General features: G+C 30.7%; 1 protein-coding gene across 1 annotated transcript; it reads right to left on the bottom strand.

The window, feature by feature from the left end:
- Window positions 1-4965: 4965 nt before the first annotated feature.
- Ilp7 (Insulin-like peptide 7) lies at window positions 4966-13603 on the bottom strand. The gene is made up of 3 exons (XM_017629103.1): window positions 13330-13603; window positions 5662-5825; window positions 4966-5594 (listed from the first exon to the last, which is right to left on the bottom strand). The coding sequence occupies exons 1-3, from the start codon at window positions 13446-13448 to the stop codon at window positions 5431-5433; spliced, it is 447 nt and encodes a 148-aa protein (XP_017484592.1). The 5' UTR covers window positions 13449-13603; the 3' UTR covers window positions 4966-5430.
- Between the last annotated feature and the right edge of the window lie 868 nt (window positions 13604-14471).

Below are 14471 nucleotides of genomic sequence, written 5' to 3'. Positions count from 1 at the left end.
AAAATTAAGGATAGTTTATGTGAGTTGAGTTGAGCTGAAATAAAATTTGTTGGAATGGGTTAAGTGGAGGGGAGTTTAGCTTAGTACTTAGCATAACATAACATAGAATAGCATTAGATTCAATAACATAACATATGTAGCATAACACATCACAATATAACACCGCACATTCTTCAGTTGTATTTCCTTTTTATCCCTATCACTTTCTTCCTCTCTATCTTTGTCTCTATCGCTTTTAATGTTTATGTTTATCTACACCTTCATATTCATGTTCATGTTCATGTTCATGTTCATGTTCAAGTTCATGTTCATGTTCATGTTCATTTTCATTTTCATGTTCATGTTCATGTTCATGTTCATGTTCATATTCATCTTCATCTTCATCTTCATCTTCATCTTCATCTTCATCTTCATCTTCATCTTCAGCGGTTGAATTTCAACCGCTGGGCGAACACTAGTAATATTAATTCTATAAGTACCGCTTATACTTTTTACTTAGAAAACAATATATTAAAAGACATAAAATTACTAAATATTAAACATGGGTATAGTTTTCCAAATAATAATTTAAAATATGACAATTTAGATAGAAGTTTTCAAAGTAGGCCTGGTGAACATTTGTTAGACGAAAATCAAAATTTTCAAAATTCAAAAATTGATAGATTTTCAAGCAGAAATATTTTCCGAAATTTTGATAATCAATATAATAGAAATAATTTTTATCCAAATTTTAGAAGCCATCAAAATCAAAATTTTACCAATTATAATCGAAACAATATGTATCAACAAAATCAAAATTATAATTCAGGAAATTTTAAAAATTTACCGCGTAAACAAAGTAGAAATTTTAGTAATGTTGTAGCTTAAGAACCGAAGTAGATGTTATAGATGCAACAGAAAATTTTCATTTGCAGCCTCGGAATCAACATTACCAATAATAGAATTCACTATTAATACTATTAAAACAAAATGCTTAATTGATAGCGGAGCTGCTATTACGATTGGAAATTATGCATTTTTTGAAAATATGAGTAGTAGGAAAAAATTAACCAAACCAATTTTATTGAATACATTAGTAGGTGATAATATCATAACGGAGGAAGTAATAGTAAATGTGCCAAATGAATTTAATGATAATATTAGTACTATGTCTGTCAAATTAATGAAATTTTGGAATAAACCATTTGACTGCATAATAGGTATAAACATTTTAGGATCGATTGGTGCAGTATTAGATTTTCAAAATAATAAATTAACAGTTAATAGCAATGATATATTTTTTTTTGATAATGGATGTAATATAACATGAGGAGATAAATTATTTAGAAAAATTCGAAATAAGGAATTAGTGCCAACAAATTTAAACAAAGAAGAAAGTAAATTGTTAGAAACATTTTTGCACAAAAATAAAAAATCTTTTTACATAGAAGGTCAAAATTTAACGAGTACTAATTGTGTTAAACATAAAATTATAACAAAATTTTCTAAACCTATATATTGCAAAAATTATAGACACCCTCAAATTTTAGAAAAAGAAATTGAATTGCAAATCGATGATATGTTAAAACAAAAAATTATACCACATAGCAAATCACCATATAATTCTCCTTTATGGATATTTAAAAAGAAGTCTGACAATTCAAAAAAAACAAAAATGGCGTTTAGTTATTGATTTTAGGAAATTAAATGAAATAACAGTGGATGATAAATTCCCACTCCCAAATATTGAATCTTTATTTGACAAGTTGGGTAAAGCGCAATATTTTTCTTCGCTAGATCTTGCAAAAGGTTTTCATCAGATATTAATGGAAGAAAGTGACATAGAAAAAAACCGCATTTTCGACTTCAAGGGGACATTTTGAATTTATCAGAATGCCCTTCGGTCTCAAAAATGCTCCTGCTACATTTCAGCGTATGTTAAATTATGTTTTATCTGATTTCATCAATAAAATCTTTGTGATATATATGGATGACATACTTGTATTTTCGGCCTCATTAACCGAACATATAGAAAGCTTACAAATTTTTTTTTCAAAACTCAAGAATTCAACCTTAAAGTCCAAATTGATAAGTGTAAATTCCTATCTAAAGAGACAAATTTTCTTGGGCATATAATAACAAATAGAGGTATTAAGCCAAACCCAGAAACAATTAAAATAATACAAAATTTGCAGTTACCAAAGAATTTAAAAGAAATAAAATCTTTTCTTGGGTTAACCGGATATTACCGGAAGTTCATTAAGAATTATTCTTTTGTGGCTAGCCCTATTATACACTATTTGAAAAAGAATACTAAAATAAATATAAGTGATCAGTCATACATTGACGCTTTTGAAAAATTTAAAAAAATTTTAACTAACCCGCCATTACTTTGTTATCCTGATTTTAATAAAAAATTTGTTTTGGCTACTCATGCAAGTAATTTAGCCATCGGAGCTGTGTTAAGCCAGGCAGGCAAACCAGTGAGTTACGCTAGTAGGACATTAAATGGACATGAGAGGAATTACTCAACTTTGGAAAAAGAATTGCTAGCCATAGTTTGGTCTATAAAGTATTTTCGTTCTTATCTTTATGGTCGAAAGTTTCTTGTACAGACTGACCATCAGCCTTTGAAATAGCTGTTTTCACTTAAGGATCCAAATTCACGTATTATTAGATGGAAAATTTTATTGGATGAATTTCAGTTAGACATTGAATATATTAAGGGGAAGGAAAATACTTTAGCAGATTTTTTAAGTAGAGTTCCAATTAATCAAAGTTCATTAAGTAGTATCCACAGTGCTCAAGAAGATTCGAACGAACATTTTGTTATAATAGATTCAATTGTTAATAAATATCGAACTCAAATAAGATTACTCAAAAACAAAGACAAAGAAACTGAATTACTTTATAAGATAGTATATGTTGCAGAGGGTGATTTAACTAATGAGCGTTATTTAAATGATTTATTTAGAAGAGAATTAAGAAAAGGAAAGATTGGAATATATTCAGAACTTGATGATGATAAATATAATATTATACTATTAAAACTAATCGAACTTTTTTCAAATGACAATAATCTAAAATTTATAAAGTGCTCAAAATTAGCTGAAGATATTAATTCAGAAGAATTTCTATTGACTATTATTAATGATCTTCATTTAAAAGGCAATCATAGAGGCATTCGAGAGAATTTTGAGGAGTTAAAAGGTTCATATTTTAATCCCAAATTGTTTAAATATATAAATAGATACTGTAATAGTTCCAGAATTTGCATAGAAAACAAATATGATCGAAGGCCGATAAATAAGCAACTTTAACTCCTGATAAGCCTAATGCAATAGTACATTTAGATATTTTCCAAATTCAAAAAACCTACTTTTTAACAACGATTGACAAATTTACAAAACTAGGTACGGCTCACAAGCTTAGTGATAAAAATATGGTCAGTGTCAAAACCAAAATTGAGGAGAGAATTGCATTTTTAGGAAAACCGGATAAATTAATAATGGACAATGAATTTAATAATGCATTAATAATTTTTTTTTTGTCAAGAAAATAATATAGAATCTTATTATACAACACGAAATTCTCACACTGGGAATTCAGATATAGAGAGAATGCATTCGACGCTTCTTGAACATGTTAGAATCTTAAAAAATGGCAATAACATTAATGATGCAGAAGAGCTGGTTCTTAAGTCGATAAGCTTCTATAGTAATACTATTCATAGTACAACTAAATCAAAACCGATTGATTTCATAAATAAATTAGACATAAATTTTGAAGAAATAAAAATAAGAACAGAAAATAAAAAAAAATAAATTAATTGATAAGATAAATATGAAAAGGGAAAATATAAATTTGGAATTAAATAAACCTAATTTATATACTAAAAATCCAGCTGCATACAGACAGAAAACTGCCAAGAGATTTAATAAATATCATTATAGTAATCCTAACAAAATAGGTGTTGCCCAATTTCGAAGACCCTTAAAATCAATAATTTTATAAAAGAAAATAATAAATAAAAAATAAATTAAATAATTTAACAAAACCGCGTATCGTCAGTCTGCAAAACCGCGTAACTGACATTTGCTGCCAAAAATTGGATTTGCTCTCACAAGCTCTTGGCTCAATCCTTATCCATTTGTCCTGAAATATACTGGCCAGAAATGCGATTGCTTTATAAAAAAAAAGAGAACTATTTTGAAATATGAGTGTTTTTACGCTCTAGAAAATAATTTTTACAACTTCACATACGCGGTTTTGCATTTTGTTAACACGCGGTTTTGCACTTTAAACGACGACATGTATTTCAACGATTCTTACGAAAACTTGAAAAAGCTTTCTTAGGCTATCTGCACACTTGTCGTCCAATTGTGGTTGCGTTATCGTCTCGCCCTGAAGTTTTGAGCCGAGAACATGCATTTCAATGGAGGTCTGGACACTTGTCGTTATCGGCTAGCTATCGGAAAATCGTAGAAGATACAGAAACGGATAAGTACGAGATAACTTCAATAAAGTTCAATAAAGTAGAGAGTTTTTACTATCAAATATGACAAAATGGTAAAAAGTCTCTGCGTGTGTGCACAAAACATATTTCTGGAACAGAAAAGAAGAGAATGAAAACTCATGTCTAGAATTGTTGCAGCACAGTTCATTATTTTAAAATTGCAAGTTTTTGTAAAAATTTTTGTAAAAATATGAACAAAAAAAAAAACAAAATACCTGCTCTAAGCGAATTTTTAGTCGCCAAATAAATTGAAATATTACAACCGAGTGTCCGAAAGTGTAGTCATCATGTAATCTTTGAATCATGATTGGACGACCAATGTGCAGAAAGACTTATATTTGTTTTCCAAATGGCAGTTAACCATATGGTTACTTGCATATTTGAAAATGGACGAAATGTCTCCAAAGATAAAACTATTATAAGTAAATATCAGCATATATTTTTTAGAAGCTATATATGCATGTATATAAGTACAATTACAATAACATTCACATTCAATTTGACAAATTTTTTTTTTTACTCTTTTTTACGACAACTCTTTCAATAATATCTGTACATTTCGGTTACACTCGTATTACATATGTAAGCATATCGCACACGCTCTTCAAAAGAGGCAAACATTTACTTTCATTTTTTCAATCTGTTCGTTAGTTGTATTTCCAATTAATGTAAATATTTTTGCCAGTTTTTGTATTAACTGTATTTGACTGTACTATCCGCAAGCATTTACTTGTAAATTTTCGGATCTTATTTTTGAGCTGTGCCTCTTTTGAAGAGAGTGTGCGGTATGTTGTTTAGTGCTTTTTTTTTGTAGTTCGAACATTCTATCCATATCTCCTTTGATGAAAACGGTATTACGTAGAAAGTTAGTAGGCCCTTTCCCATATCTTTCTCATTTAATCGATTTCGCCAAACCCCTTGGCTTTCTCCTCATCTCAGTAATGATTGCGACGCTTATTCGAGGGGCAATATTCGGCGTACTCTTCCCAGGTGCAGCCAACTTTGGTGCAACACTCATTCGTAATCGATGGTGCATCCGCACGCCGAGTGCGTAGCATCGTATTGACATAATCCAATTGTAGCCACGTATGAGATATGGCTGTAAAAAAATATAAGTAGAAATGGAATGAAATAATCGCAATGATATTCTAAAGCCACTGCATTACGTTTGCTTCGTTTGTGCATTGTTTCATCCTCAGTACGCTTGCGGTTGCGTCGTGTTAGTCGGTATATATCCTTCTCGCAGGCCCAATACAGTTGGCGTATTAATTTGTCGCGGCAGCGGGAATGTGTCTCCTGATGCCATACATTCTCCCATTCTGATTGGGATCTGTAATGTTGAAAAGAAATTAGTCTGGAATTCTTATTTAATGATACTCTAAATGGTTTTTTTTGGTAAAGGTTGTTAACGTCACGCGTACGCCGCGCAGTAGTTTCAAATCAACGAAAAGCGGAAAAAATTCAATATCATGCAAGCGGTTAGCCCAGTCAAGTTGAAAATTAGTAAAATGAAACTTCATGGGCCATGTGATACGAGTTTAAAAATAATTACAGAAATATCAAAATGGCCTAAAAATGGCTGCCCAAAGTTAAAAAAAAACTATTTAAAACATAAATATAAGAAATTTTCCTGACGAATGACACCGTGTAGACGTTCTATGTGTAAAATCCTGCAGTGAAACTGAAACTCTCCCAGGAGTATATTTCAGCAACAGTTACAGGGAAAACGGTAAAAATAATAAATAATTAGCTAAAACAAGGTTGTTTACTTCCGTTACATAAAAAATAACAGTTCAAACCAGTAGAAAAAAACTTGCTGTGCTTGCAATACTTAGAATTGGTTTTCGTTAAGGGGCAGATATTACCAAAAATAGAAAAATATTTAAATAATAATGGATATGTTTTAGGTATGTAAATGTAATAGATAAATTATATCTTTTTAGTCTCAACTTATAAAATGTGTGTACATACAAATTGTTAAAGTCCAACTTTCAATAATTTTAAAATTTTGTTAAAATATTAATTTATGCAATTGAAAATTGGATCTCAAAAATATTTATTACGGCGGAGTAATTTGTTCGGAGAAAAATTTTCGAAGAAAATGTATAGCGAATTTTAATTATACGCTTAATTCTAAGCAAAAATGGCGAACAAACTATATACCAAAAAAACGTTTGACTTTCCCAATTTTCAAGAGAAATTGCAGTATATTATAACCTTTTTGGTCGAAATTTATTTTTCGTTGCGCCAAAAAACTTTCCCAATTTTTTTTATTTTCTCGGTTTTGTCTCTTAAATATGAAGAAGACACACAATTTTGTAAATGAAACGTTAATTTCGTTCAGAAAAAATTATAATACACTGATTTTTCTTTTAAAAATTGGAAGGGTCAAACGCCATTTTTGGTATGTAGTTTGTTCGCCATTTTTGCTTAGAATCGAGTGTACATTTAATAAGTTGAGATTTGCATTACAATTTTCGTGATCAATTTACAAATTGTCATCGTTAACGAATGAGTCGGCTTAATTTAAATTTATTTCCCGTTTAGTTAGTTTTTGCTCGTAATGTAAAGGTTTTCATAAATAATAAAAACCCGTTATTAATAATATTAAAACCTTCTTTCTAAATCAGTTTATAGAATTTTATGTAATTACCATGAGTCATATAAAAGGCAAGTAGTGAAAGAAACTTTGAAGACATTAACTGGCTAACCAGAATGTTGTACCACAGCTAGGGTGGCCAGATATTATAGTGACATAATCAGTACATGTCGGCCGCTGCGGTGCAGTGGTAAGCAGTGCGCGCTTCCACTCCGCAGCACCTGGGTTCAAACCTGGTCAAAGAAACGGTTTTTTTCTTAACAGCGGTCGTCCCTCGGCGGGCAATGGCAAACCTCCGAGTGTATTTCTGCCATGAAAAACAGCTTATCATAAAAAAAATGTCACCGTTCGGAGTCGGCGTAAAACTGTAGGTCCCTCCGTTTTGTGTGACAAGATCAAGGCGCACGCCGCAAATCGGAGGAGAAGCTCGGCCAAACACTAACATATGTGTAAGCGCCAATCTATTATTATTATTAATCAGTACAGCTGGGATCAAAAATCAGTAAAAAGCCATTAAAATCAGCTAATTTTTAAGAGTATTTTTTATTATTAACAATATAACAACCAAATAAAAGCCCATTAATTTAACAAAAAATAACGAATAGACTTTTGAATACATATAGTATTATCATGGTTTCAATCTGTTCACACGTATGAGTTGTCAAAAACCATTGTTTTGAACATGTAAACCTGAAGCAAATGGCAATTCCACCAATTTACAAAAGTATTTATTAAATGTAAAAATCAGTACAAAATCAGTAAAAACTCAAAAAAACAGTAGATTTTGCGTACTGATTTCGGGCTCTTAAAAATCAGTACAATAGAAAAAACTCAGCACATGTACTGATTAAATCAGGGAATCTGGCCACCCTAACCACAGCCATTAGCTATTTCGCAAGCTACGTCAGCTACATCAGCAATAATTCACCACCTAAAACATAACCATTATTTTCCAAGCAAAAATTAAAACTTAACGTAACGATTATTTTCCGAGCAAATAATGAAACTCAAAAAATAACCTTTATTTTCCGAGCAAAAAATAAAAATTGAAGCGTAACGATTATTTTCCGAGCAGAAAATAAAACTTAAAATGTAACCATTATTTTCCGAGCAAAAAATAAAACTTAAAACGTAACGATTATTTTCCAAGCAAAAAATAAAACGTAAAACGTAACGATTATTTTCCGAGCAAAAATAAAACTCAAAAAACAACCATTATTTTCCGAGCAAAAAATAAAACTTAAAGCGTAACCATTATTTTCCGAGCAAAAAAATAAAACTTAAAACGTAACCATTATTTACCAAGCAAAAAATAAAACTAAAAAAATGATGATTAAACTTGATTTTTATAAGCGAAAGGCAACTGGCTGAGTCAATGGCGATCGTCGGTTCGAATCCTACTGAAAGAAGTCTGATGAGGAAATGTGGTGATTTCCGAAATAGCTATCACTTCTACCATTTTTTCAAATTATTGTTGCTTTTCCACAATAAGTTTGCACTTAATACGGCCTCGAGCTCATAAAAATTGTTGAATATAATTGTTATAAGGCCATAAAAATAACAAAAACAAAAAATTAAAAAAAAATAGAAATCAGTGCCGCTGAAGAAGAAATATATTGCTTTACTTCTTATGCACGTAGAATTTCTCTTTCAGTGTGATTTTTTGAGTTGAAATTTCAAAGATAATCGTTATTTGCGGTCCGCGATATAAAATAATACAAAAACATAACATTTTTTACATCGTCAGACAATTTTTAAAGTTTTAGCGTAAAACGAATAAGATCTCAATAGATATTAAATTCAGTACTTTTAGTCAAAGCCTGCATGAAAAAGTAATTGCATATAATTTGCATACTATGTAGTTATTTGCATTAGAGACCAAAATTTTTGCACAGTATCATATTAGAATAATGCCTATCTAGAAATAATAAAATAAAAGAACCTTTTGATCATACTGTACTAATGAATTTGTTTAATAAATGAAATTATATGAAATTTAAAAGTTGGCGTTTTTGTTGTGCAGTTTTATAGTCCCTTTAATTTAAGTGTTATAAAGTGCAAGTTTCAAGGGGCTACAAAATGCTGTTGGTTTTTGGTTGACGGTGTCACGCAATTTTTCGATACAAAATATGTTCGAAAATCGTTTAATATAGGGAAGATAATGGCTAAAATGCGAACTTTAAACTTTAAAGTGGCATAAAATGAAAACGATTACTAATATAATTATTTGGTAATATACGTGTCTTTTTTTTTTCATAACATATCGGAATAAGAAAATGAGACACCAGGGACTATTTTTAACCGACTTCCAAAAAAGGAGGAGGTTATCAGTTCGTAGGAATATTTTTTGTATTTTTTTTTTTGTATGTATTTTACCGCATAACTTTGGACCACGTCAACCGATTTCGATAATTCTTTTTGCATCAGAAAGGTAGTGTCTCAGAGGTGGTCTGGTTAAGATCCGGTTAGTGGATCATGAGATATATATATATATATTTTTTTTATATGAGAGTTGAAGTCGGGGGGTTTTTTTTGCTAAAAATTACTTTTTTTTGTTATTTTGTTGCCCAGGGTTATCTGATACATAGCATGATCGCGGACAAATATTTTTGTATGCAGTAGTATAGTGCAGTATACGTACAGTGTTGGGAAATGAAATTGTATCTTCAGTACGAAATCTATACAAAAACTATACTTTTCGACTATAAATTGTATAAACTTTTTTATTTGCTCATATATTTTCTTAGTACATTCCCTTTAAGACCAATGATTTTATGATATTCATGAGAAAGTTTTCTTGTTTATTTACCCACATTCACGTATTTTACACTTTCATAAATTGATTCCACGTGAACATGTACTTCATTTACCGTAAATATGTAGGCACATATTTTCAGGTATACTTCTTAACAAAAAAGATTTTTAAGTTAATGGACAAAAGAGAAATTTTCTTTGGATTCAGTACGAAATTTTACATTTTAATACCATTTCAAGTGCAAATAAAAACATTACGACACTCACATATTGACAAGATTTGACCGTTTATCTTAATATTATTTAATTTTAATTCTTTTTTATAAAAGTACAGTTTATACTTAAAGAAAAGCCATACGAATCCAAGGTTCAAACTCTGTGCAACGTTAAAAAAAACCAACATACTTTCGCAAAAATTTCGAGCTTTTTAATCAGATTTCCTAGATATGTTTTGAGTAAGCAGTTTTGTAGCCCATTCAATTTTAATATAAAGAAGTTTTTAAAAATTTTTTTTGATGAAGGTGTTGCTTATTTTCTTCATATAAAGAAAACGTCGAACACACTTCGTATGGACGAAAATGACTGACATCGTCAACAAAAAAAAAGCCAAATTCAACGGTAAATCTTTACTTTAAACTTGCACTTTGGGTTTTTTATAAACCGATAATTAAAATTAAAATATAAAATAAATAGTAAAATCTTGTCAATATGTGAGTGTCGTAAAGTTATTATATTTGAGAAAATCTCTTCTTTTAATTAACGAAGACTTTGTTTCTATATGAAGCTGATTTCGACATTTTGTTTTAATAAAACTTAAAAATATTCTCTCAAAATTTGCCTAGGAATGTGCAGCTGATAGCACACTCTAGGCTGTATTATAATGGTTTTCAAGTCATTTTTAACATTTTTTAAAATTACGAAAAGGCGAAACGAAATCGTATCAAAAAAGTACAATTGTAGCCAAAATGCCAACACTGGTATAGTATATCAAAGCAATTACATTTTTTTTATTATTTGGATCATAAAATATTGTTTTTAATTTTATTTTGACCACCATAAATTAATTCAAATGGGGCAACTACAAAATAGCTCTTTGTATAAAAATGATCCAAAAATATATTTTTTTTTATAAATATGTAGTTTTTCTAATATTTTTCCTAGTATTTTGATACAATGTACAGTAATCGAAAAAATTATGGCCGCACCAAATTTTGACAAGTTTTAAAATATTATTTTTGTTGTTATTTAATTTCGGTTAGTTTTTTATAGTTCGTTCTTTACCAACTTCCGTATAGATACAAGTTTAAAGGCAGTGTAACACGATTGGGTATGTGCCAAAATTTGGTGTAAATCGTATCCCAATTGTTTGAACACCCAAAATATTTTTCACTATCCCAATCACAAAAATTAATTTATTGAAATTTTTATTATTTGTATTGTATTTATTGTACCAATCTTTTGACCACAAAAAAAATTTTCTCATTTTTTTTTTTACCAATAGCCTAATATAAAAATTTACAAATCTGTACAAATGTACCAATCGAGTGACACTGCCTTAAAAATTTATGCAATTTAAAAAAAAATCATCTACAAATTTTCGTTAAAATTTCGAGTTTTTTAATTAAATTCTGAGTATGCAGTTTTGTAGCCCATTGAATTCTAGTAGAATAAAGTACACGTTTCAAATGGCTAAAAATGTCGATTGATTTTTTAGAATTTTTAAAAGTTCGAAATTTGTACGAAAGTTTGTTGCATTTTTTTAAATATTGCACAAATGAGTTGTTCACTTGCAAACAGGGTTATGTGATTTTACTATTATGTAAGCCATAAATTAAAAAAAAAATCTACAACAACAAGTAACATCCAAATTGTATTTTTCTCTTTATTACAAAATCGGGATGGGATGAAACCAACGGGAAATGTTATGTCGGTCAAAAACAAGTTATACGTGTCCCGGTGTTTTCCTGGGTCACGTCTAGGAATCGAGATATACATATAACTATCATATAGGGGAAATTGTCACCTTTGGTGGTCTTTTTTTGACATANACATAACTCCGAGAACCACTAGTCCGATTTTGCTCAAACAAATAAAAAAAAATAAAAATTACAATTCCTTTAATCTGTTCATATAACGTTTTTCTATATAATCAACAGTTTTAAAAAAATTTAATATTTTAGGCAAAAAATATTTTTTTTCTTCATACATTTATTTTTACCGGCAAAACTGTTGATTATATAGAAAAATGTTATATGAACAGATTAAAGGAATTGTGATTTTTAATTTTTTTAAATTTGTTTGAGCAAAATCGGACTAGTGGTTCTCGAGTTATGTCAAAAAAAGACCACCAAAGGTGACAATTTCCCCTATATGATAGTTATATATATATCTCGATTCCTAGACGTGACCCAGCGAAACGCCGGGACACGTATAACTTCTTTTTTACCGATATAACTTTCCCCGGTAGTTTGAACCCTTCCCGATCACTGACCCCTACCATTTGTGTCACAGTGTTATCTGAAAATTTGGATAAACAAGAGCCTAATAACATTAAAAAGCAATATCACAGTGTGCTTTTGCAAATTTTATTTATAAAAGTTGAATATAGCGAGTTTTGAAGCAGTAACTTTTACATAGCTATCTTTTTTTAGGAAAGATTTTGCACTGTATTGTTAGTGGACATGAAACTACTTTAAATACTGGTACGTTACTCACCAAAAACTAAAAACCTAAAAATAAATACATAGCGCTTTTGCAAGTGGACTACTCAAATTTGGAAACATGGATTTTCACGGGTTTTGTTAAAGAATGAACTATATTTATATTTTAAAAAGTTCAATAACAACAAATATAATACGTTAAAACTTGGCAAAAAGTGGTTCGGTTATAATTTTTGACAACTGTACATAAAGGAAGTTCATAACAAAATTAAAAAAATATATGAATTTTTTTGCCTTTTTTTAAAGCTCATTTTGCCTTTTTCAAGTTTAAGTCCCTTAGAAACCTACATTTCTACATTTAATGCGCTTTTGTTGGTTCGATCTAATTCGTTTCTTGTGTTAGAACGTATTTAAGTTAATCAAAAAACTAGCAGATTTTTCTTGTGGTTTGATGACAGCCAGTACGCAAAGTATTTTCTTAATTTTCACCACTTTTAACAAAAAATCAAAGATCCGGCAAATAAAATAATAGACAACGGTTACATCATCTAAACTGAAATAGACAGACAATGGACATTTTCACAACTGAACAGGTGCTGGCTACGAGTATGCACACAAAAGAATAATGAATGGAAACTTAACGAACTCTACGAAATGCTTGTATAGTAGATATCGTTCGAGTAACCCACTATTCAAATCACTCACAGAACCACCGCTTGTTCGAAGCTTTTTCAAGGTATGTATTGTGGATTACTGTAAAAGTGTGTGACGCATAATTAGCAAAAGTCTTATATATATTCACTTTCCTTGCCGATACCAACCTTTCACGAAATAAGAGCTCTAGGCCCTCCTCGGTGTGTATGGACTCAATTTGTATGAAGTACAAAATCAAGCAGCATAGAGCTAGGCTGCTGTTCAAAAGATTTTGCGGTGGAATCATCGCTGCTGGCTGGTTAGGCGATAGTGACTTTTATCCGTCAAACGAACGCACCGAATGCAACAGCCACAAGAGTAATGGAAACAAATTAAAAATTCTTTAGCACTTCACAGATCAGGCTGTTAGCCACGCTTCTCCAGCGAAGTAGATCTGCCCAACTGGACGAGTCAACGACAAAGTGTAAACTGAACATCTGCCATCATGTGTGGCAGCGTTTTGAAAAGTAACTTGCAACCAATCCGTGCGAAAACAAAAGCGCAGGCTGCCCGCGATTTAAAACACCTGCAAACTGCTTGACCTGTGGGAGGGCTCAGAAGCCAGGAACGCCATATGATATTTGAAATTACGACCTCAGAAAATCAGATGCTGTCGTCGTTGCACGCACATATGTATGTTAAATTTTGCTTGGTTTACTTAATTTTATTACTCTTCTACATATACTATACTTATGTGCAAACAGGCTTTGTGGCTTGCATCCATTCTAATGAAGACATATCTGCCTCTATAAGTTGGCTATTTGCTTGCTGTTTTATTCAGTTGTTGTTGTGCTGCGTAAATTAGGCGATAACAGGGTTGTACTTGGACTCAGGTACAACGCGCAACGGAATTAATACCAGCTGAGAGTTATTTTGTTTTTATATGTGCGCAAATATATGCCAACAACAACAAATATGTATGCAAACATACGTTAATATGTACGTACTTCCTACGCTTGAGTATTAGATCCAAAGCAGCAACGTTGGTTTTTTTTTGCAATTTCATTGCTATCTGATAAAGGGCACTAAAATTTGACTTCGCAGGTACGCGATGCTCTTCGTTGAGGCTCAAATGAATCCACTTTTTTATCCTTTCGAAGACCTGCAGGAAAAGTTGCTGACCTAGATTTCTTACAATTGAAACAATTTCTGCCGTTTAAATGGCCCCCATAAATATTGTAAATGACTGAATTTTCCTTCTACCGTGGATCGCTGTAAAGATTCTGAGAAATTATAACTTCATCGAAAATAATATTACTTAAAAAAGTTG

Source organism: Rhagoletis zephyria, unplaced genomic scaffold, assembly GCF_001687245.7.
Source record: "Rhagoletis zephyria isolate East Lansing unplaced genomic scaffold, Rhagoletis_zephyria_1.1 Rzeph_scaffold_06500, whole genome shotgun sequence".
Classification (NCBI taxonomy): Eukaryota; Metazoa; Arthropoda; class Insecta; order Diptera; family Tephritidae; genus Rhagoletis; species Rhagoletis zephyria.
Note: the sequence above shows the minus strand (reverse complement) of the source record. Positions and strands in the feature narration are given on the sequence as shown.

Bases quoted from the DNA above. Each gene is read 5' to 3' on its own strand.
- Ilp7 (XM_017629103.1), bottom strand. From the start codon at position 13,448: ATGATTCCACCGCAAAATCTTTTGAACAGCAGCCTAGCTCTATGCTGC. The intron at 5,826-13,329 runs GTTGGTATCGGC...TCAACATTACAG, and splicing joins GAGCTCTTATTTCGTGAAAG to ATCCCAATCAGAATGGGAGA. The intron at 5,595-5,661 runs GTAATGCAGTGG...ATTTTTTTACAG, and splicing joins AATGCACAAACGAAGCAAAC to CCATATCTCATACGTGGCTA.